The following is a 24694-nucleotide window of genomic DNA, read 5'->3' as shown; positions in this document are numbered from 1 at the left end:
TGACTGGGTCATATCATCCAGCTCATTCTTCTCTTGACCTCCAAAACCACATAACCAATTGCCTACCAGACTTTTACTTTTGGGTGAACCATTGGCACTATACCTCGTCATGCAAATTAAACCCATGATTTCTCCCTGCTGCACCTGCTCCCCTTCCTATCTTCTCTTATCTCCTGAAATACTCATTTAGTTGCAAAATCCAGAAATATGAGTGTCATGGATTGAATTGTATGCCACGAAAATATGTGTCAATTTGACAAGGCCATGATTCCAAGACTTGTGTGATTGTCCACCATATTGTCATCTGATGTTATTTTCCTATGTGTTGTAAATCCTATCTCTATGATGTTAATGAGATGCAATTAGTGGCAGTTATGTTAATGAGGCAGGACACATTACAAGATTAGACTGTGTCTTAAGGGAATCTCTTTTGAGATATAAAAGAGAAAAGTGAATAGAGAGACATGGGGACCGCATACCACCAAGAAACAAAAGCCAGGAGAATAGCACATCCTTTGGACCTGGGGTCCCTGTGCTGAGAAGCTCCTCGACCAGGAGAAGATTGATGACAAGGACCTTTCTCCATAGCTGACAGAGAGAGAAAGCCTTCCCCTGGAGCTGATGTCCCTGAATTTGGACTTGTAGCCTACTAGACTGTGAGAGAATAAATTTCTGTTAAAGCCATCCACTTGTGGTATTTCTGTTATAGCAGCACTAGGTGACTAAGACAATAAGTGTCGCCCTTGACTCTTTCCTTCCTTCAATCCTGGCATCAAATAAGCAATAACCTCCTACATAGTTCTCCTATCCATGCCTCTTCTCTACCTGCCTGTCCTGGACCAAATGCAGGCTCTCATTGCCTATAAGAGCTTCCTGATTCACCTCCTTGCCTCTAGTTTTACATTCTCTGGTCCATTCTTCACATGCCACCAGAGAGACCTTTCTAAGTTGGGATATTCTAAGTTTATACTTTTGCTTGGCATACCAACTTCCTTATTCTCTCACCCAGGACTTCTTGTTTGATCTCCTTCCCCATCCTCTCCCCTCACATTTCATGGTCTGGTTATACCCAGCTATTTACAGTCTCCTGAACCTGCCAGGCTTTCATACCTTTATGGCTTGCACCTACTATGTTCTAGGCCTGGGGAAGCCAGGGAATGTCTCAGAAGGGAGGTAGAAGTTGAGTTGAGCTTTGCATGATGAAAAGAATCCATGGTTCTTGATCTCAAGGAGTTTGTACTTTAGTGGGAGGCAGACGTATAAATAATTGTAGTACTTTGTGATAGTTCTGTATTAGACATATGTACAAATTGCAGTAGGAAAACAGTGAAGAGGTCCTTGAGTATGATAAAATCTTCTCAATTCAGCTTAGAAAAAATGATGGCACTGACTCATTTGCATCACAAAACATCTAAGCAAATTCCTCCTTGCACATAGAACAATAAATCTAAGTAGAACAAATCAGTGTTTTAGGATGTTAAAAAACAAACCTGAAGAAGGAGGGAAGAGTCTTCCTGACTGCACTCATACCTTATACAATGGATTATATTAAAATAGACCTCATATACATGCTCCTCTTTCTGTGACTCTCTCCTAAATGTTGGTGCTGTGGAGAACTCTGAATCTGGCCTCTTCTGTATTTCTTTGTTCTCTGTCCTTGGGTACTCTTATTCAATCCCATGGTTGTCTCCAGTGGGTCACTCCCAAATCCGTATCTCTATCCCAGGTCTACTATTCCAATTGTTCCTGAAACCCTGCTGTTTGGAATTTTCATGGTACCTCCATTTCATCACATCTAAAATGAAATTCATCATCTTCCCTATCTCTTCCACCCCTGGCTCTTCTTTCCATGATCTTCATTTCAGTAAATATTACCCATTTGGCAAATTAAGCAACCTGGGTGTCATTCTTGATTCCTTAATCCAATTCATAACCAAACTTTTCCAATTCTACCTCCTAAATATAACTCAGTTCTATTTTCTTCTTTGTTTCTACTACCCAACCAAGGCTGCCATCATCTCAGTTCTATATCACAGCATTAAACACCTAACTAACTCCCTGCATTTACTCTCACTATCCCCCCTCCCCAATATGTTCCCTGATGGACCCACAGTCAGGTAAGCAATCTTTAAGAAATGGAAATCTGATTGTGTCATCTGCCCCTCAAAATCCATTAGTGCTAAATGCAATGTGGTGTCCCGGATGGGATCCTGCACCAAAAAAGAAAAAAATACATCTGTGGAAAAACCAGTGGAATCTGAGTAAGTCTGGGGTTTAGTTAATAGCAATGCAGCAAGGTTGCTTTCTTGACGAATGTACTGTGGCTAGGTAAGAAGTCAATATTAGGGTAAACTGGGTGAGGGGTACACAGGGACTCTCTGTTGTATCTCTGCAACATTTCTGTTAATATAAAATTATTCCAAAATAAAAAGTTTATTAAAAAAAAATCCATCAGTAGCTCCCATTCTCCTATGTTAGAGTCCAAAAACTTTAACATGACCAGCTTCCTCCCTCCAGCCACAATAAACTTACTATTGAATTTTCCAGAGAGATAAGTTGCCTCCTTGCCTTCAAATATTCAGCATCTGGCCCATTAGTAAGTACTTGATAAGTACTTGATGGAAAATTAATGACTATTACATTGTTAAATCAACAGACCAACTATAAAGTTTGGGGATTGATAGATCTTGGAAACTTATAAATTAACCTGGTTGGGTTTTCAGGAGGAGTCAGGGCAGGTCTCCTCAGCTCTCCTCCCTTGGTCTCGTCTCTCCCTCCCTCCCTTTGCCCTTTCAGGCTGCTATCCTTGAAATTCTGTGCCAGCCCCCCTCCCAGGCCCTCTCTCCTACATAAATGTATACAATTATTTCCCACTGGCCATCCGGGCTCCTCCCTAATGCCTTCCAAGCTGTCCAGGCCAGCTAATATGAAGAGCTCATTTATGTTGATGGAAGAAAGAAAGGTAGTCTTTTCTGCCCATCTTCACACTGTCTTCTCTCACCCACCCTGCCCATCTCACCTTGTGGACAACTTAACAGCGGGCTTCTCGGAAGACGGGCCTGGCAATCTACTTCTGAAAAATCAGCCATTGAAGACCCCATGGAGCACAGTGCTATTCTGACACACATGGGGGTCACCATGAGTCAGAATTGGCTGGATGGCAATTTTTTTTTATTTTTCTGGAAACAATACTGCCTCCTTTATAGCCTAACTACTAGAGTTATTGCAATGGCAGGAATTTCAAGTCAGGTAACAGCAGCCACATCAGGCTGCCAGATGGAGAGGGAGATAGGTGGGTGAGCAGGTTTCTGCCTGAAGCAAGGCAGAGGGGATCAAGTGTTATAATCACATTTGGGAAAAGGAGACAAGTGGCCCTCATTACCCACTATAGAAGCCTGTTATCATATCCCTCCTTATTACTTGGACTTAAAGGTAACCTGGGACAAATCCTTCTCTTTTCATGCTGCTTCTATTCCCAACCCAGGTTATATCCTTTTTCCTTCTAAGCCCTTAAAATAATGAGAAAAAACCAAAACCAAAACCAAACTTGTTGCTGCCAAGTTGATTCCGACTCCTGGCAACAATAACTATTACTAATTACTTTGCACAATAATTTGACCTACGATGTCACAATTGGAATATTATCCCATTTTTCAGATGAGCAAACTCATCCCCAAGGTGCATACCGTATGCAGTTGTCAGTAGGCAGAGTTGGCTTTTGAAATTGGGGCTTTCTGGTTCGCAGACTCTTGTTCCATTCTCCGACCGCCAGCCGAGGCTGATTTGCTCCAAACCCCACATCTCTGCAGATGGCATCAGAGCACCAGGTCTTAAAGAAGCTCAAGGTGGAGGATTAGAATCTTAACCTGGACTTTCCAGGAGGGAATCTGCTGGAGGAAGTGGGACAGTGTGGCCAGGGCACTGTAGGATACTTCTGTTTTCTCATCCTGTTTTGGTGATGGCAGAAATTCCATTTTCAAATTCTACTTGGAAACAATGTTTTGAAAATTTTCCTTTTGCACACCACCCCCGCAACACCACTTTCATGCACATACTCCAACACGATCGACAGAAGAATTTAATACATTTAATGCTTTTCCTTCCATTTACACCATCATAAATTACAAAGTATTGTTCACTTCACAAAATAAAACCATTTCCAGATAATTTTCTGACAGTATCAAGAAGTACATAAGCTACAACAAACAAATCTGTACAGGTGGGAGGAACAATGACAGCAGGCACCAAGCAGAAGCATTTTGACCCCCCCAGGTACCAATGGAGTCTATCCCCACAGCCCTGGGACTTGCCAGGACAACAATCCCACTCCTCTTTGCAGCTCCACTTAACACACACAGGAACTCTCTTCTGGTCACTCCGACATAAGACTAGGTGAGTAATTTACACAGGTCATCTCAGACAATCAGAGGAAAAGACACTGCAGTTGGATTTAAAAAAAATTTAGACTGGCAGTTTTGATGTCTTAAATATTTAACCTATGTTACAAAATATAGAAATCTTGGTGTGAAAAGCTCATGCTAAGATAAATATAATCAGTAGAATAGACCTAAAGTCATAAAATCATATTAAATTATTACCCACACAGAGCTGCTTTTTATCAAGGAGAAACAAATATTTGGTAAGAACCAAACTTATTAATTCTCGCTTTTAGAAATAGGCTTGTTTATAAAACAAAAATTAAAAAAAAAAATCTCAATGAAACAATTATTCTGCAGATTCACTTCGTAAATACAGGTATGTTGCAAAATTATGACTTGCCATTAAGAGACAAATTCAGAAAGCTTGCCCAAAAAGAAAAGAGGAAAAATGTGAACTTTTTACCTGGCCTAGTTACACCCAGTGTCCCCAAATCATTGTATGTAAAATGACCGCATTCTGCATGTTCAAGGACACACGCATCTAATATGGGAAGAGGGAAGACTATGACCAATTCTGAAACATATTTTGAGAATTCACAAAATTTTTATGGAGAGCAAAGATGTGGACGTTTCAGAGCATCCTACAATTGCTATAAACACACACCGTCCAACAGGAGAATGCCAGGGCTTAAGAGCAAAAACTTATCAAAAGCCAGGAAGCCCGTGGCAGGTGAGATTTCATTTAAAAGCACTAACGACAGAGGTATGTCAAGATAATACTGCATTCGTGGTAAATGTTTTCAGGGCATCACAGCAAGAACGCAGGACAAGATACACAGGGTAATAACCAATGCACTGCATTGAGATCTATTTGCTAAAATAAAATAACATTCTTGCAGCTAAAATAAAAATACATTTTACAATATAGGTTTCATATTTAACATTTAACATAGAATTGTCTTCTTTCTGTAAGTGGAAAAATGTATAACTGTATCAAGTACCTCTATGAATTAAGTTCCCTTTTATTACTGATACCGAACTTTAAAGATTTACTTTTTTTTTTTAATAAGTTAAAGACAGATTTATTAATCACTCTTCCAGCAAAACAGACACACATACGAGGCACGGCAGAAGACCTGAGGGGAGGGGTCTGTCTTGCCCTCACCCTTGTTCTCATGGGGTGGAGGCATATAGCTATAAGACATAGTCCCCGACTTGGCAATCTACTGCGGTCCAAGAAATTCTGTCACTTGTTTGAAAAAACAAATCAAGTGTAAGGGATGTTTTTATTCCTTCAGCCTTACCGACTGTGATGGGGCTGGGGCCATTCTGCTCGTCTCCCTGATGGATTAAAACAAAACATCTTCGTTCTCTACTAAAATCTGCACGATCAGCCTCTGGTACCGCATGTCATGGAGGGTGGTCAGGGTGCTGTCCTCCGGGGGCCTCATCAGGGTGGGCCCAAACACGATGCCCAGGTTTTCTGCATTCATGAGATTGTCCTTTTCATTCATAGTCACCCTGTACGACAAACAGATGCACACAGACCTGATACAGACGTGTGGACACAACTGTAGACTCATTATGTACGTAACCCCTCAAGAACTTCACTGAAAGAAAACTGAAGAATGAGAATTATAGAGAAGTAGGAAATGTTTTGTGAGTAGTTTTTCTTTCTCTCTCTCTCTCTTTTTTTTTTTTAGATTGTTGACTTTGGCTTCAGCCCGTGGAAGTGAATTACTAAGTGAATCTACTGCAGACTCAATCTTTAAAGTTAGAAAATCAAAACTTCTCACTATATTCATAAAGAACTATCATTTAAGGAATTTTGGTTTGAAGGGGGCAGCGGATTATTACCTGGCCCATGGTGCATGCATATTTCTTGGTGGTGCAAATGGTTAAGTGTTTAGTTACTAGGCTCAAAGGTTGGCAATTTGGATCCACTCAGAGGCACCTCAGGAGAAAGGGTTGGGGATCTACTGCCAAAAGATCACAGCCCTTGAAAATCCTGTGGAGCACAGTTCTACTCTGAAACACAGGGGGTCACCATGAGTTGGAGTTGACTCAACAGCAGCTGGTTTGGTTTCTGGTGTTTTATACGGAAGTCTTTTTCTCCTCTTGCTATTTCCTACCTGTCTGTGTATATGCTGGAGAGCAGGGTAGCCGAGGGCAGATTCCCCGTCTGCTGGCAGGGCTGGTGCCAGGAAAGAAGGGTTGCCATGAGTTTAGGAATAGCCAGGCCATTATCATGGAACAGGGTGTGGCTGGAATGTGGCCAAATGGGAAAGCTGTTGTACATTATTTCTAGCTCCCACAGGATAAGGCCTGGAGTGGTAATTATTGTTGGAATTGAAAAATTATCATTTCAACATCCTGATAAGAACTGCAAAGTCTTTAAGAATGAAATTCAAACTCCAAAGTTGGTTTAATATCTTCCAAGTGGAATAAAGTTGCAATCACCCACATTTTTCTTTTAAGAAATTCAGACGTTGGAAAATGTTCATAATAGACCTAAAAGGGAGTAGGTTCTCCAAAGAAAAGCAAACTATAATGAAAATATGTTCAGGTTTTGCACTGAAGGCCATCCCTTTGTGTCTATTCTCTTGGAGCAAATTAGGGTTGGCCATTTTGCATTATTTTAGGAAGATAAACTCAGCTTGCATTATTTTCATGCTGCAAAGCTAAGAAGATGGTAGGAAAGATGACATTTCTTCACTATCAAAGTGCTCACACCTCCCTATTAAGACAGGCATTGCACTTGGCCACGTAATATGGCCAGCTAAGCCACCACCATAAAAATACTAAGTTATTGGCATTTAAGATTCAGCTGGGAGATGTTAGCACTTTTCCCGATAGTGGTACTTCGTCTTCTAAACTTTAACAATTGGATAGTGATCATTATTAAAGAAATAATTTATAAATAACTAAAAGCCAGGTTTGACACGCACAATCTATTACTCATCCAAAAATTACTTGTGCTCTTAAATTCAATATATGAAATTGTTGTTAGTTGTTGTTAGGTGTTGTTGAGTCGATTCCGACTCACAGTAACCCCATGTGTTACAGACTAGAATTGTTCCATAGGGGTTTTCTTGGCTGTAATATTTACAGAAGCAGATTGCCAGGTGTTTCTCTCATGGAGCCACTCAGTGGGTTCAAACCACCAACAGGTTAGTTGAGCGCTTAACTGTTTATGCCACCAGGGCTCCTTATAAACGAAATTACTTATCCAAAAATTAGTTGTGCTCTTAAATTCAATAAATGTATTAAAATGGAAATCTTCTGAGCTAAATATTTCTACCTCTGATCACCCTGAATCCATGCAACAGTATTTATACGTCTTATAAAAATCAAAAACTCATTGCTGTTGAGTGACCTTCTAGGACAGAGTAGAATGGCTCTACAGAGTTTCTAAGGGGAAGCTGGTGGATTCCAACGGCCAACCTTTTGGTTAACAGTCATAGCTCTTAACCACTGTGCCACCAGGGCTCCACACATCTTATAAGGCATAAGAAAGTGAAAAACCTCAACACATGCTGTTTATACAGTACTTTCGACTTGCTTCCTAAAGCATTATCTGCTCTAGGGGTAGATAAGGTTTGCAGGCAACGGTCAACTTACTTCTTGAGGTGGATCATTAGGTATCGCAGAGTCTCATAGTGGGCAGGAGGCAGCAGCATCAGCACTTCATGGACCGCTTCCAACCTCTCATCTGCGTTGGGGACTTCTATGAAAATGCCACATAACAAGTATCAGCACTGAGATGTAACATCAAATTAATGCTTTCAGAAAAGTAACAAGAAGTTTGGTGTGTTTGTTTGCTTTGGCTAGAGATGGGGGAAGTCTAATAAATCCATGTAATTCCAGATAACATTTCATTTAATCAGTTTACCTGTGTCCCACCTCATTCCAGACAGAGTTTGAGGCTGAGCACCATGTGCTCACTGAACATCTCCTACATAGATAGTGGGGGGCTGGACAGAGCCCTTGCCCTCCTGGAATCTGAAGTCTGGTAGATGTTTAGTGTCTGGTGGCACATGCACACACTGTGTTTTGCCTGTCTTCTGAACGTTGGATTGACCAGAAATTTCACTAACACAAACTTTAATTTAAACTATACCACATTTGGTAGCATTATCTTGCAGTTGTTTAATAATTATTTTCCCTGCAGTCCTCTGTTACTGAAGATCTGATGCAATGCAAGGACATTGGCAGATGAAGCACCCAACTCAGCCTGCATGAATGTTACATTTCACTAAAGTGCTGGCATAGTTAACCTGGTGTACAGCCCAGTTAGGAAGTAGATACCAGGCACAGGGGCAATGGAAGGAAGTGTGTATTGCTTCTGTCCTTTGGCTTTCTGATAGGTGTTAGCTGCCACTCAGAGAAAGCCCTCCCCCATTCCTCCTGAGGAGGGGGGTACCCAGCTGCCAGAACCTTCCTTACCCTGGCCCACGAGGACCCGGGAAGGAATGCCCTTACCAGGGAGTAGGGCTGCAGCTACTGGTGTGTTTGTTTGCTTTGGCTACAGATGGTGGAACGTCTGATAAACTCATGCAATTCCAGATAATATTTCATAATTAATTTACCTGTGTCCCGCCTCATTCCAGATAGAGTTTGAGGCTGAGCACCACATGCTCATTGAATATCTGCTATGTAGGCAGTAGGAAGTCCATCTTGCATTAATCCCAGCCTGCCCTTGTGTCTTCCTATCAGGTATCTCATGACTATATTTAGCAGCATATAGTAAGCCTTTCAACCTTTAAAGATTTCTTTTATTAAATAATAAAGTAGATTTGACTTCTATCATGCAACTCAGCATCTGAATCTCCCCTTCCTCGCTATTACCTGTTCCTGAAAAATGTGTAACTCTCTTTCTGCACTGTGGCCCTCTCTGCTGACAGCAGGGGCCCAGGTGACCTCTGCTGACTGCTGGCCACTGACTAAGCACCTGTGGGCTGAGGGAAGGCTAATGTGGAGGCTCCATTTCTGGACCTGTGAGCTCAGCTCTCTAAGCGTGGCTTTCTTCCTCTGTAAAATGGGGATGATAACACTTGCCTGGTTGGGTAGATGAGAAGATTAAACTAGAAGACAGTGGTGAGGGCATCTAATATAGGACTTGACAGTATATTCCTGGCATATTATTAATTTTGAATGGCAACCATGGGAAAAACTTGGAATATGACTTTCATTAACTAGCAATGAGGTTCTAACAGATGAAAGTTGCTATATACAGTCCTCAAGCAACATTTGCTTTTTCATCACAGACACATTCATGTTGTCAACATATAAGAGAAGAGGTCTAACCATGCTAGTCCCCGGCATAAAAGGAACGACAGGGAGAGAACTGTCTGGCACCCAGCTTCAGCCCAGTGTAGTTGGCTTGGCACTGGCTCAACTTAGCTGGTGATCTCTGCCTGGTTTTCTATTAGCTGTGCCGTTGTGTCCTTACTGGGCAAAGCATGCAGCTCATGTAATAATTTAAACAGTTCTGAGATTGAATTTTCTTGAGGTCAAAAGCATTTTATGTAAAAATTTGGTGTAAATGAGAACTTAGTTCTCAGTACTTACTTGCTGCTTCTATGAATTTGGAATAGGTATCATATGTGATGACAGGAATGGGTAAGTCTCTAAAATACAGTTTAAGGGCTCCAGTGATGATGTTTATGTCTGGATAGATGTTGGCAGATATATCTGCCTTTTCACCATCTGAAAAAGAATCAACGATCCAATTCCTAATTAGTACCCTATTTCCCCAAGTTAAAGCATGCACAGAATAAAAAAAAAAAAAAAAAAACCCAACAATAAATGTTCCCTTTAGGTCTCTGCTTTGGCTTCTAATAACACTGAGGTACAGGAGATAACAAAAAGCAGTTGGGTGAGAGCAAGGTTGGTGTCTCAGGGTAAGTGTAGCTGCAGTAATTCTTCCCAGGTCAGTCATGGCTGAGGAAGGGACACTGGAACAGACTTGAGTTTTTAAAATTTGGGTGAACTTGAACAATAACCAGAATGGAAAAAATTATGGGTCCAAGTCCTGCTAGAAACCTGATCTCCCCCTTAGAAAACAAGGGCCCCATATGCATTGCATAGCAACCAAATCTCTTCCCTACAGGAATTTGAGCAGAGTCGGAAACAGCAGTGCTCTGCCCAAAGATAGTAGCCAACTATTATGGATTGAACCACATCCCCTCAAAAACGTGTCAACTTGGCTAGTCCATGATTCTCTTTATTGTATGATTGTCTGCCATTTTGTCATCTGATGTAATTTTCTTATGTGTTGTAAATCCTACCTCTGTGATGTTTAGGAGATGGGATGAGCGGGAGTTATGTCAACAAGGCAGGACTCAATCTACAAGATTAGGTTGTGTTTTCAGTCAACCTCTTTTGAGATATAAAACAGAGAAGCAAGAAGGGAGACATGGGAACCTCATACCACCAAGAAACAAGAGCCAGGAGCATAGCACGTCCTTTGGACCCAGGGTCCCTGTTCTGAGAAGCTCCTTGACTGGGAAAGATTGATGACAAGGAGCTTCCCGCAGAGCTGACAGAGACAGAAAGCCTTCCCCTGGAGCTGGAACCCTGAACACAGACTTCTAGCCCCCTAGACTGGGAGAGAATAAAGTTCCCTTCGTTAAAGCCATGCACTTGTGGTCTTTCTGTTATAGCAGCACTAGACGACTAAGACACCAAATGTGCCACTTTGAATGTGTATCACTCTCCACAGTCCTACTAACAATCCAAACTCACTCATCAGGCTCTTGAAAGGGCTCACTACACTACTTCCAAGTTTCTCATTTCAGGGCTTTGAACTGTAATTTTTCCCGTTATAATTATTGTTCCGGATCATCCAAATTGTAAAAATTTGGGTCTGTTCCAGTTTCACTTTGTCAGCCATGACTGAACTGGTTTGAACCGGTTTGAAGCCCTGAGCCAAAGAAGGTAGCAAAACAGACTTGAAATACTACTTTGGGTCCTAGGCCGTGGTAATTTGCTAAATAGAAATTCAGCATAGTAATTGATATCATAGATACAAAAGTTAATCATAGGATAACAATCTAATTTGAAATAAAAAAAACATCAAGAAGCTCTTGTATCTCCACCAGTGTTCTTTGGACTCAGATTTGAAGGTCACACACAAGATGATCGTTGAATATCTTCAGTTTCTGTTTGTCTGTTCTGGTGCTGCTTCCTCAGCCATGACTGAACTGGGAAGAACTGTTTTGGCTACACTTACCCTGAGACACCAACCTTGCTCTCACCCAACTGCTTTTTGTTATCTCCTGCACCTCAGTGTTATTAGAAGCCAAAGTAGTTAGCTGAGACTTGTAAGGGAGCATTCACTGTTGGATTTTTTTTCTATTGACTCACTGAAGTTTCTTTTAACATGACCCTTCCCCTCTCTCCATCCCCTGGGACTTTAATCTGGGAGACTTTAACCTTCCCTCATGTGTGTTGTTATTAGCTGCTGTTGAGCAGGCGCCTGACTCATGGTGACTTCGTGCACAATGGACTGAAAGGCTGCCCAGTCTTGTACCATCTCCATGGTTGGTTGCAGATAGAACCATTGTCAGCCATAGGGTCTTCACTGCTGAGTTTTCAGAAGTAGATTACCAGGCCTTTCTTCCTATTCTGCCTTAGTAGGGAAGCTCCACTGAAACCTGTTCAGCGTAATAGCAACAGGAGAGCCTCCACTGATAGACAGGTGGTAGCTGCACTTGAAGTGCATTGGCTGAGAGTCGAACCTGGGTCTCCTGCAAAAAGGGGAGATTCTCCCACTGAACCACCGCTGCCTCCTCACTCGTGCAAGTGGTTATATTTCTTATCACTCTTACAATTATTCTCAAAATTTTTTACTTTTTTTTTTTAACCACTAGTACCAGGAGCCCTGGTGGCGCAGTGGTTAAGCATTCTGCTGCTAACCAAAAGGCCAGCAGTTCAAATCCACAGCCGCTCCTTGGAAACTCTATAGGGCAGTTCTACTCTTATAGGGTTGCTATGAGTTGGAATCAACTCGACAGCAATGGGTCTAATTGGTTTGGTTTTAGTAAGTATCCATTCAATTTCAATGTCACAGATGATAACTTTTTTTTGAATAAAAAACTTTTCAGTCATACAGGAATATTAACATCACTTTTTATACACAGACTTGAAAGAATAAATGCCTCTGAAAAACTGGCTCTGAGGATAAAAACACTGCTAATACACAGAAAACACTCAAAGTACGGTAGATACAAAATAATATATGGATCCCATTATTTACATATTTAACGAACATTTACTAGAATCTACTATGTGTCAGGCACTGCCAAGCCCTGGTGAATCAAAGAAGAAAGAGATGCTCCCTTTAAATAGCTGCTCTTCAGATTCAGAGTCAAGCATGAAACTAGACAATTACAAGGAAATGGAAAGACTGTTATTCTGGAGGCCTGTGAAAAGCTGAGGGGTGGGATGGGGGGATGGAAAAAGGAAAAGGAGCTCTTAGGCCAGCTGGGAGAGATCAGGGAACATTCATGAAAGAGGAAAGAGCCAAGCTGACACCTGATAAGCAGATGTTTATGAGGTAGCAATGTGCACACACTCCAGGTGGAGAAGACAACATGAGCCCAGGTGAAAACAGGTAGGGTATAATTCAGTATTGCTGGAGTGTGAAGTGGGGCTTCGAACTAGGTTGAACTGGTTCTGTTGTGGCTGATGAATCAAAACCCCGAAGTGGGATACTGGGAAGGGGCACAGCAAGCCCTTTTAGGAGGCTGATGCGCGAGACCGGATTATTGGTAGGACTATGGAGAGCGACACACATTCAAAGTGGTGCAGTTGGCTGCCATCTTTAGGCAGGCCACCACCATCTTTGAGCAGGAACCGCTGCTTCCAATGCTGCTCAGATTCTGTTGGACAAGAAATTTGGTTGCTATGTAAGGTTTTTTTTTTTTTTAATGTAACATGTATACTGCCCTTGTTTTCTCAGAGGGAAATTAAGTTTCTAACAGGGCTTCCACCAGTAACTTTTCCTGTTATGGCTATGGTTCCAGTTCACCCATATTTTAAAAATTCAAGTCTGTTTCAGTGTCTCTTCCTTGAGAATAATGGAACTGGGCAGAACGGGTTCGAAGCCCATGTGTAAAGTACTACAAAGGGGAGAAACTGGAGATGAACCTGAACAGATGAGGAGGGCCAGATCATCAAGGACCTTACATACTGTGCTACAAAGTGGAGGTTTTATCCAGGGGGCTAAGGGTTGCATCCCTTGACTGGCTGCATCAGAATTATTTGTTCATTAGAAATACAGATTCTAAGGCTCATCCAGGCCTACTGAATAGTCTCCAGAGTGAGCCCTGGTGATTTGAATTTTTAACAAGTTCCCCAGGTTGGCTTATGATATCTGATCTGAGACACAATGTGGCTTATAGAAAATCTGGCAGTCATAAAGAACAAAAGGAGTTATCTTCAAATGTCTACTAGCTTTTCCTACTTCAGTGCTGGAGATACTCCCCATCCTAGTTGGGAGCTTTGGGAAATGGAGAAGAATCAACGAGATCCTGAGATGGGGGATGCAGAAGGGTACTCTTGTGCTGTGTGCACTGGCCGTGAATGTTGGGCAACCAGGTCAAGAGTCTTAAATAGCACCAAATGCTGGTTGCTCATTCAAGTAGTCTTCTAAATTCTCTTCCCAATGTGGGGATTGAACTTTTAAGGCAACTCAGTTTCCCTGGAGAGGTACAACCATGAGATTTCTAAGCCACTTCTCAGCCACACTGTCAACAGCTGTGAAACCCCATTCCTACTATGAATAAAATCTGGCGCCAAAAGACAGGGTGCTAAGGATAAGTCAGGTGGCACTAAAGAAGCATGAGCTTACCTCTGTCAAATGCCATTTTGACATCTTCAATGTGTTCAGTGAATCCAGAGACTCTGTAAAGGCCTTCTGACTTTAATCCTTTAAAAAGAGAGAATGATACTTTAATGTTAACTCCGAAACCTCTAAAAAGACTCTCCTTTCATGTCTGTACTGTATGCTATCAGCAAATGAGAAAATATAATCAGTCCTCTTACAGATTATATACACTGTCATGTCAGAACATGGACTGTGCCCTCCCACTTCCAGTGAAAGTCTGTCTTCATCGGCTTGTGTATAGTCAGTGGAGATGTGGTCTTCTTCCTGCCTGGCTTTGCAGAGCTGACCAGTGTTTCGGTCAACCTCAGTTCTCTGTTCCGTTGTCCATCAGACTGCCTGCCGCACATTTCACTGCTATGGGCAGCTCCCCTGCTTCTCAACATCATCTTAATCCATGTGCTCTATTGTAAGTAGCACTCTGCTAGTATACACATGTCCATGTGCGTTTATGTGACACATATCCTGATTCTATTAGAACAATCAAAATTTTACAGCCTTTTATTTTTTAATCATAAATAATATGTTAAATGTTTAATTGTTATTGACTTAATCGTTATACCTTCGGATGGCTGATCATATAAACAGATGCGTAAATCAGGAAATAAAATCCTAATTACTGATTCTACAAAATTTATCACTGTGTGTTCAGGCTAAGAAAAAGGCTTAGTATCTGTTCCTAGAGTTTATTGAATTGTCCAGCTATGCTCTGAGACCTAACCAGGTCCCAAAAATATCAGAAGGAATAAAGACCCAGAGTTCGGACCTTGTGTATAAAAAATTAGCTACTATCAAAACTATAACTACAGCAAAAAATATGCAAGCAAATAGCTTGTGTTGCTGCTGCGGTATACTCTGTCAAAGTCTTGGTAATTGTCTTAGTCATCTTGTGCTGCTACAACAGAAATACCACAAGTGGATGGCTTTAACAAACAGAAATTTATTCTCTCACAGTCTAGGAGGCTAGAAGTCCAAATTCAGGATGACAGTTCTAGGGGAAGCTTTTCTTCCTCTGTCGGTTCTGGGGGAAGGTACTTGTCATCACTTTTCCCTGGTAGAGGAGCTTCTCAGTGCAGGGACCCCAGATCCAAAGGATGCAATATTCTCCTGGCTCTTGTTTCTTGGTAGTATGAGGTTCCCCTGTCTCTCTGCTTGCTTCTCTCTTTTATATCTCAAAGGAGATTGGATTGTGGATTGAGCCCTGCCTCATTAACATAATTACCACTAATCCCATCTTTTTAACATCATAGAGATAGAATGTACAACACATAGGAAAATCACATTAGGTGACAAAATGGTGGACAATCACACAATACTGGGAATCATGGCCTAGCCAAATTTATGCACATATTTTTTGGGGACACAATTCAATCCATGACAGTAACTAACCTATGTTCCTGTTTTTACATTTGGCAAATATTTATCGCATATGTATGATCTACTGTATGTGGGGGCTTGACTTGGTTTGGATCACAGATGACAAATACACAACATCTATACCACTCCTCCTTTCCCCTGTGACCATGAGAGACATTCTTGATTAATCTCAGCTCTTTTTCTCACTGAATCCTTCTCACCTTATAACATGTCTCAGTGTAGTTGTCCAGGTTGCCACTAGTGATCAGTTGGAGTTGGCCCATGAAATCAAACCTACTTGTCATCCTGACCTAGACGGTGGTGCATGTAAGCAAATCTCAGTAGTCGTAACATGTACTGCAACAGAAGCAAATACTCCAGGATGGATGGGAGCATAGTGAAGAACTAACCCTGCCTGTTGATAGAAGGTATGTGTGAAGATCTTACTGAGGAGCTAATCTTTGAAGGACGGGTTGGAGTTTGTCAGAGTAGCAGAGCTGCTAGCAGTCCTTCCAGTACCTGTTCTCCCCTTCCTCTGTGGTAATAGAACATTTGATTTTTAAAATACATTTCCTAGCATCCACTGCAGTAATTAAATTCTGGTCAATGAGAAGACAGCAGAAGGGATGTATACAGCTTCTGGGTTGTGCCCTAGAAGGGAAAAGAGCATGTCCTTTCCTTTCGTCTTTTTCCCTTCCCATTGGTTGGAATGCCAAAGAGATGGTGGCCATCTTGGGTCATGAACAGGAGGGTAGCCTTCGGCGATGACTCAGCAACAAGGTAGAAGGGACTGTGTTCCTGCCACTGGGGAGCTGTTCTATTCGCCCTGGATTGTTCCTGGGCACCTGGACTGTTACTTGAGAAATGGATTTTTATCTCATTGAAGACACTCTTTTGTGGAGTCTCTGTAACAGCATTCAAACCTCTGGGTTCAATAATATAGTGAGACAGACAGATTTGGAGGTGGAGATAGGGGAATTGGTCTACCAAGAAAGGGTGAAAAATAATGCAAGTTGAGTTCTATAAGTTGGACACTATACTAGGTCATTTATATATATCAACTCATTTTAACCCTCACAGGTATAATTGGTTCTGTTCACTTATAACTGATGAATCAGGGGTTCAAATGGGATAAGCAATATTCCAAGGTCATGCTCTAGCCAGTAGGGATGGGGCTTGGATTCTAACCTTGAGTCAATGATCTTTCCTTTTTATTTATTTTTTATTGTACATTAGATGAAGTTTTATTGAACAAACTAGTTTCTCATCAAACAGTTAGTACACACATCGTTCTATGACATTGATTAACAACCCCATGACATGTCAACACTCTCCCTTCTCAACCCTGGGTTCCCTATTACCAGCTTTCCTATTCCCTCCTGCCTTCCAGTCCCTGCCCCAAGGATGGTGTGCTTCTTTAGTCTTCTTTTGTTCCATGGGCCTGTTCAATCTTTGGCTGAAGGGTGAACCTCAGGATTGACTTCATTACTGAGGTGAAAGGGTGTCTGGGGGCCATACTCTTCAGGGTTTCTCCAGTCTCTGTCAGGTCAGCAAGTCTGGTCTTTCTTTTTGAGTTAGAATTTTGGTCTACATTTTTCTCCAGCTCTGTCTGGGACCCTCTATTGTGATCCTTGTCAGAGCAGTCAGTGGTTGTAGCTGGGCACCATCTTGTTGTACTGGACTCAGTCTGGTGGAGGCCATGGTAGATGTGGTCCATTAGTCCAAAGTACTAATCTTTCCCTTGTATCTTTAGTTTTCTTCATTCTTCCTTGCTCCTGAGCGGGTGAGACCGGTGGAGTATCCTAGATGGCTGCTCACAGGCTTTTAAGACCCTAGACACTACTTACCAAAGTAGAATGTAGAACATATTCTTTATAAACTATGTTATGCCAGTTGAGCTAGATATTCCCTGAGACCATGGTCCCCACAGCCCTCAGCCCAGCAATTTGGTCCCTCAGAGAGTTTGGATGTGTCTATGGCGCTACCATGGCCTTGCCTTGTACAGATTGTGCTGGTTTCCCCAGTATTGTGTACTGTCTTACCCTTCACCCAAGTTTCCACTTATCTATTGTCTATTAAGTGTTTCTCCATCCCCACCCCTCTTCCCCCGTAACCATCAAAGATTGTTTCTTTTTGTATGTAAACCTTTTCATGAGTATTTACAGTCGTGGTCCTTGTACAATATTTGTCCTTTTGTGATTGACTTATTTTACTCAGCATAATGTCCTCCAGATGCATCTATGTTATGTGACGCTTCACAGATTCATCGTTGTTCTTTAGCGTTGCATAATACTCCATTGTGTGTATGTATCACAGTTTGTTTACCCATTCATCTGTCGATGGGCATCCAAGTTGTTTCCATCTTTTTGCTATTGTGAACAGTGCTGCAGTGAACATGGGTGTGCATATGTCTGTCCGTGTGACAAGGGTCAATGATCTTTTCATTCTACCACATCATATACAGTAACAAAGATGCATAAAAGAGCACTTGGGGAACAATAAGGAATTTTCTGTGGACTGAAGACAGGGTTAAGATGTTGATGATGGTGGCAATGAAGATGGGAAAATGAGTGTCATGTTGGATCTCTTCTAATCCATTCTCTGGTTCTGCTCACTTTTTCAGGCCCCTAATATCTGTGGCTCTAATCTCTTTGCTGTGTGTCCCTTGATATAAATCCAGATCTGTGTTTCTGTAGCTCTAATATTAGCCCTGTGCTCCCCTTGAATTTTCTCTCTAAACATCATACATGGTAGAAACCTTGCTTATATTATCAGTCTTCTTTGATGAGGTATATAAGCGTGCACGTATGCATTCAACAAATATTTGCTGAACATAAAAATTCACTGTCCTTGGCCCTGATTGCAGATCCTAGAGAGGTTACTGATCTCTAAAAATCTTCTAAACAGCAGGACCTAGGGCCGCTTGTCCCAGTCATGCATGCAGCGGCAAGGCACCCCTCTCCTCTTTGGAGTATACCTATATTAATCTGGTACCCCTACATCAATACTGGCACCAGATCCCAAAATACCAATTTGCTCTAACAGCCAAAGTAGTCAAAAGGCAGGAGGCATTTTTTACAATCTTAGATTAGATGAGCCAGTCCTAAGGGAACAGAATAGTTACAGCTTTCATTCTCCATGGGAAAGAGAATAATTTCCTCTAACAGGGTTGGGATAACAAGATATAATGTCCTCTTTTGTTTTGTTCTGGCAAGAATGGGATGGTTGGCCAATGAATAAAAATCCACAGACTATATTAAGCCAATTTAGACACAATAATGGATATAGCAGAGGACATATGTGGCAAAAATGGTTAGAGCCTTACAAAGGCTTTATACATGGTCCAGTTATCTAAGTTACATCCAGCAATCCAAGCTCTCCCCAGCCAGGTCAGATCCATCGTGTCACTCAACATTTTGACACTGAATGGTTGCCAAAGAAAGCTCAAGTAAAGATGACTCAAGCATAATATCAACAACCTTTTCTTTGACATGTTTCTATCTCCTTTCCTCCTTGATTTTCCACTGCATAGATGAACTAATATATATATATATATTTTTTTCGGTTAGTCAATTTCTGTTTATTTGAAATCACAGAGAGGCTTCCAGGATTATAATCTACTCTTTAGAGCTAGATATGTGTATGTCTTAATAAGGACCCTACCGAAGACCCTCCAAATGGTGTTTGGTGGTGGAGGCTGGCGTGCTTGAAACAGTGAAATGAATGTTAGTTCCATTTCATCTTTGGTTGATATGGAAGAAAGCAATCCAGAAGCCTTCAAATTTTTCTGGACACAAATTAATTCATATCGATAGTAGAATAATTAGATGATAAAGCCACACAAAAAGAGACGATATCACCCACATCCCCATAGATTACCATTTTGGTGTGTACTCTTCCAGATTTATATATGTGTTTTCAAATTTTTTATCGTGATGGAAATATGCATAACAGAACATCTGACTTCTCAACAATTTCTACATGTACAACTCAGTGCATTGATTACATGCTTCAAATTGTGCAACCATTCTCTTTATCCTTTTCCAGATCATTCCAGCACCATTAACATAAAACTCAGTGCCCCCTAAGCATAAATTTACCCTTTTCCCCTCCCTCCCACCCACGGTAACCACTAATAATGTTTGGTTTTTATATATTTGCTTATTTCATGTGAGTTCATACAATATTTATCCTTTTGCAACTGACTGACTTCGTTCAGCATATTTTCAGGGTTCATCCATGTTATCACATGCATTAGGACTTCATTCCTCTTTAGAACTGAGTAATATTCCATTGTATGTATGTATCACCTTTTGTTTATCCTTCATCTGTCGATGGACATTTTGGCTGTTTCCAACTCTTGGCTATTGTTGCAAAGTGCTGCAACGAATGTTGGTATACAGGTTTCTGTTTGCGTTCCTGCCTTCACTTCTGGGTAAATACCTAGGATTGGGGTTGCTGGGTCATATAGTAATTCTGTGTTTAACTTTTTGAGGATTCACCAAACTATTTTCTACAATGATCATGCCATTTTATATTCCCACTAGCAATGGATGAGGGTCCCTGTTTCTCCACACCCTTTCCAATGCCTTATTGTTTTCTGGTTTTTTGATCATACCATTCTAATCGGGGTGAGGTGGTATTCCATTATAGTTTTGATTTGCATCTCTCTAATGGCTAACATAAGGAACCCTGCTGGCACAACCGTTAGTCTCAGCTGCTAACCAAAAGGTTGGTGTTTTTTTTTTTTTTTTTTATTAACTTTTATTGAGCTTCAAGTGAACGTTTACAAATCAAGTCAGACTGTCACATATAAGTTTATATACATCTTACTCCGTACTCCCACTTGCTCTCCCCCTAATGAGTCAGCCCTTGCAGTCTCTCCTTTCGTGACAATTTTGCCAGCTTCCAACTCTCTCTATCCTCCCATCCCCCCTCCAGACAGGAGATGCCAACACAGTCTCAAGTGTCCCCCTGATATAATTAGCTCACTCTTCATCAGCATCTCTCTCCTACCCACTGTCCAGTCCCTTTCATGTCTGATGAGTTGTCTTCGGGGATGGTTCCTGTCCTGTGCCAACAGAAGGTTTGGGGACCATGACCGCCGGGATTCCTCTAGTCTCAGTCAGACCATTAAGTATGGTCTTTTTATGAGAATTTGGGGTCTGCATCCCACTGATCTCCTGCTCCCTCAGGGGTTCTCTGTTGTGCTCCCTGTCAGAGCAGTGATGAACTAATATTTTAACTCTCTCCTTTGAAATAAACAGCCAATATTAGGAGTGAATTTTTATGTGATAGGAGATGTATGTTTTGATTGATAATTTTTTTACTTATATAACAGGAACACTTTCGAGGACTCAATTCAAACCTCACATCTGCCATACACCCTTTCTGAATGGTCCTCAAAGGAGATTAAAAGGTCTCTCTCTGTGTCTCCATGGTGCTTTGAATATACTCACCTACAACATTCCTGACTCCCCACGCTACAGTATGAAGTTTTGAAGGTGAGGATATGACTTTTATGTTATCAATGCCTAGCACATAATGAATGCTTGGAAAACATTTGTTGAATGTGTACATGCACGGCTTATATAGGAAAAGGAAGTGGATATAATTGGTTGGGTAGGAAATAAAAATTGATATAATTGGTTTGATTTAGTTTGCATGTGCATGTGTGTGTGCGTGTGTGTAAGCTATTTTCCTAACAGTGGAGAGTCAATTTAACAATTATAAGAAAGTTTCCTTGGCAGCGATAAAAATAAACAATAAAAAAAAAATTGCCTATGGTAAAAAGAATATTTTCCAAACCTCTTGCTTCAATTTCCCGAATGCATATGTCTACCACCATGGGCCTCTGAGTGTTGTGAGCCTTCACGAGTGTTGTGAGGTCACAACAATACACTTTCTTGATCCTTTTCAGATTTGGTTGGCAGTCGTTGGGAACATGCTTGGAACACTGCTTGTGTACGTTCAATCCACAGTCTGTAAACAAAGAAGCTACATTAGCCTTGCCCAGCCCTTTTGTCAAAGCCCAGCATAAATTACATGTCACTGAAAATAAAAAGGAAAAATGCCCAAAGTTTTGTTGTAGTTCTCTGGAACATCCTATGTAGAGGTGACATGCTCCATAAGGTAAGTATGAAATTCATCTTTACTTACGACAACCTGATATAATTCAGTTTTTCTCATTAAGCCATCTCTGTTGCCAGACCCTAGAATGGGACAGTTCACTGAGATAGTTTGGGTAATTAGCCAGGTTGATTGTGTAATATATATATATATATATATAGTATATTTTTTCCCCTTTGGGGGCTAGAATGCTTTGGGTCCACAAGTGGGCTTTTGCGTTTGAATTCCCAGAGCTAGTCGTGGCTCATAAAAGGCACCTTTGCAGGTTGTTTCCATTCAGCCCATGATGCTCCTTTTGTAGGAGGCATGGTTACGCTCTCTGTCATCATTAGCTGTCATCAAGTCTGCCCCCAACTCATTCACAGTGGAATGAAATGTGACCCGGTCTTGTGTCATTCCCATGATCAGTTGTGGATCAGATCATTGAGATCCACAGGGTTTTCACTGGCTGACTTTCAGAAGTAGATCTCCAGGACTTTCCTCCTAGTCCGTCTTACTCTGGAAGCTCTGCTGAGTTTTGTTTAGCATCACAGCAACATGCAAGCCTACACTGACAGACAGGTGGTGGCTGCGCACGCGGTGCACTGACCAGGAATTGAACCCGGGTCTTCCACATGGAAGGTAGGAGTTTTACTACTGAACCACCAATGCCCCGCTCTCTCTGTAAGAAATTCTAATCTTTGATTTGAGGGGCCCGTGACCACTGCCTACTGGCATCCTCTTTCCGTTTCCTGGAGAGTTATCCCATAGTTTCCAGTCCCTTGTGCTTGTTGGGCAGTTCCAGGTAGACAATTTTCTTTCCTACATGCCTTATTTTGACACCTGTGAGATGGAAATAATGCCTAATTGGACATCAGTGAGGGTACCCGAGAGTTTACAATTTATAACAGTGCCATGTAATATGATGATTAGAGTAAATTATTTATAAAGCATGTTATCAAGATCCAAAGCTGAAAAGGTGCTTTTAAGTTCAATGAACACATTAAAAGCCTTGTTAGCAGTTGGTATCCACTGACGGAATTTCTCCGACAATAACAAGGCACAGTCTGTATTCTGGGAAATAAAAATTTAATGCTGACGTTGTTCAAAGTCAATGTGCTACCTACTCAGAGTACCTTTTAATATTGTTTTTCTAGGTATGAAGAATAATATCATACCTACACACAATACACATAAACACACACGATACTAAATATTGTCATCAGCTGCTTTACAAAAAAGGACTTAATCATACCAAGGATTTAGGGAATCTAAACCTTTGTAAAATCATCAGTGGTCATTTCTAAGTGATTTTCCTGTAATGTTTACTGACTGAATTCTCTGTCTACCCTCCTTCTGAAGAAAAAACTGACTCTGATGTATCCTAGTTTTATTAACACGAGAACTTTGATAAAGCTCAAGTAAATATCAATATTATTTTGATGGGTCTATTTAGTGAATGTCTGTTTTGGGGAACTGAATAAATACAATTGGCTGGTTTTCTTTTCGCATCCTCTTTCACAAAGGGGAGGATAATAACAGCACCCACCTCTTAGGGTTGCTATAAGGATTAAGTTAATATAAGTAAAGTGCTCAGAAATGTGTCTGAAATACCTTAAGTACTATGTAAGTATTGAAGGAGCCTTGGTGGTCCAAATGATTAAGTGCTTGGCCGCTAACCGAAAGGTCAGCGGTTCGAACTCACCCAGCAGCTCCACAGGGGAAAGACATGGCAATCTGCTCCCATAAAGATTATAGCCTAAAAAACCCTATGGGGCAGTTCTACTCTGTCGATCACTATAAGTCAAAATTGACTTGATGGCACCTAACAACAATGACAACATTTCAGTATTAAGGCTAATGAAATAAATAGCAAATACAATGATAGAAAACATAACGATAACTGGCCAGCTATTCTTAAGTTATTTCGTTAGAAATTTTCAAGATGTTCCTACAAAATTCATTTGCAGATAGGCAACAGCATGTTTATCTATGTAAAATTAAATATTGATATTTTATTAAAATGAAAATGTTTTATAATAAATACAAAAATATTCAGATTTTGAAAACTAATACAGTACCATATGCTATGAATAAAGTCTAGTTCATTTAAAATACATATATATAAAATTTGTAAAATATGGAGAGCCAAGAGGCAATGATGACGCCTCCTAGCTTTTAATGATTAGTTTTCAGTTTTTTAGCTGCTCATAGGAAATATAAGGATAATCAGTGCCACTGGAGAATATAGCCTTAGAATGTGTTTTATTTAAAACAAACAAAAGACAAACAACCTTTAATCCTAGAAAAAGTTACCATTCACAGCTAATGAGAAGCCTGGGATTTTGTTCTGATAATGTTGACCTTGGACCAATATCTTGCTAAAATAACAGCAATTAGAGAGAGATGTGTGCTGGACACAAACTGAACTGGTTAAATTAATGACCACTGAGTAATTTGGATATTCTACAATTTTGCTCAGGGTTTGAGCCATGTGATACTTCGTAATATCTGGCCAGTCAGTCTTTCGTGTTAATTGGGGTACCTGGAACACTTCTGAACTTGGGGTGGGGGTTGGAAAGACATATAGTGAAGCCCACAGAGTTACCTGACATACACATGAACTGCCTGAACCATCTTGGTATCGATTACTGTATTTGTACGGCTGTTGTTGTGTGCTGGCGAGTCGATTCCGACTCATAGAGACGCCGTGTGACAGACAGAACTGCCCCATAGTGTTTTCTAGGCAGGAGCAGATTGCCAGGTCTTTTTCGCACAGAGCCACTGGGTGAGTTCAAACCACCAACTTTTCTGTTAGCAGCTGAATGCCTAACCCTTGCACCATCAGGGCTCCTTATTTATTTAGTAGAAGCTAAGAAACCTCCTTCCACCCAGAGAATAAGAGTTAGCAGCTATGGGCCCTGTGAACCAAACTGGATGGCATGTGAAGTAGATCGCCTTA

At 41.1% G+C, this 24694-nt stretch overlaps 1 protein-coding gene across 2 annotated transcripts in view; it reads right to left on the bottom strand.

The window, feature by feature from the left end:
• Window positions 1–203: 203 nt before the first annotated feature.
• The window catches only part of CHN2 (chimerin 2), a 363690-nt gene continuing 339199 nt past the window's right edge, over window positions 204–24694 (bottom strand). Inside the window, exons 10-14 of one of the 2 annotated variants that reach the window (XM_064290106.1) lie at window positions 21433–21606; window positions 14236–14313; window positions 9951–10088; window positions 8001–8106; window positions 204–5900 (exon numbers count right to left, since the gene is read on the bottom strand). In XM_064290106.1, coding sequence (XP_064146176.1) covers window positions 5729–5900; window positions 8001–8106; window positions 9951–10088; window positions 14236–14313; window positions 21433–21606 — 668 coding nt within the window. In that variant the 3' untranslated portion in view covers window positions 204–5728. The remainder of the gene's footprint in view (window positions 5901–8000; window positions 8107–9950; window positions 10089–14235; window positions 14314–21432; window positions 21607–24694) is intronic. The other variant, XM_003407040.4, reaches the window with a different exon arrangement.

Source organism: Loxodonta africana, chromosome 8 (assembly GCF_030014295.1).
Source record: "Loxodonta africana isolate mLoxAfr1 chromosome 8, mLoxAfr1.hap2, whole genome shotgun sequence".
In the NCBI taxonomy this organism is placed as follows: Eukaryota; Metazoa; Chordata; class Mammalia; order Proboscidea; family Elephantidae; genus Loxodonta; species Loxodonta africana.
The sequence above is the reverse complement of the archived record's forward strand: the minus strand, read 5'-3'. Positions and strand labels throughout refer to the sequence as shown.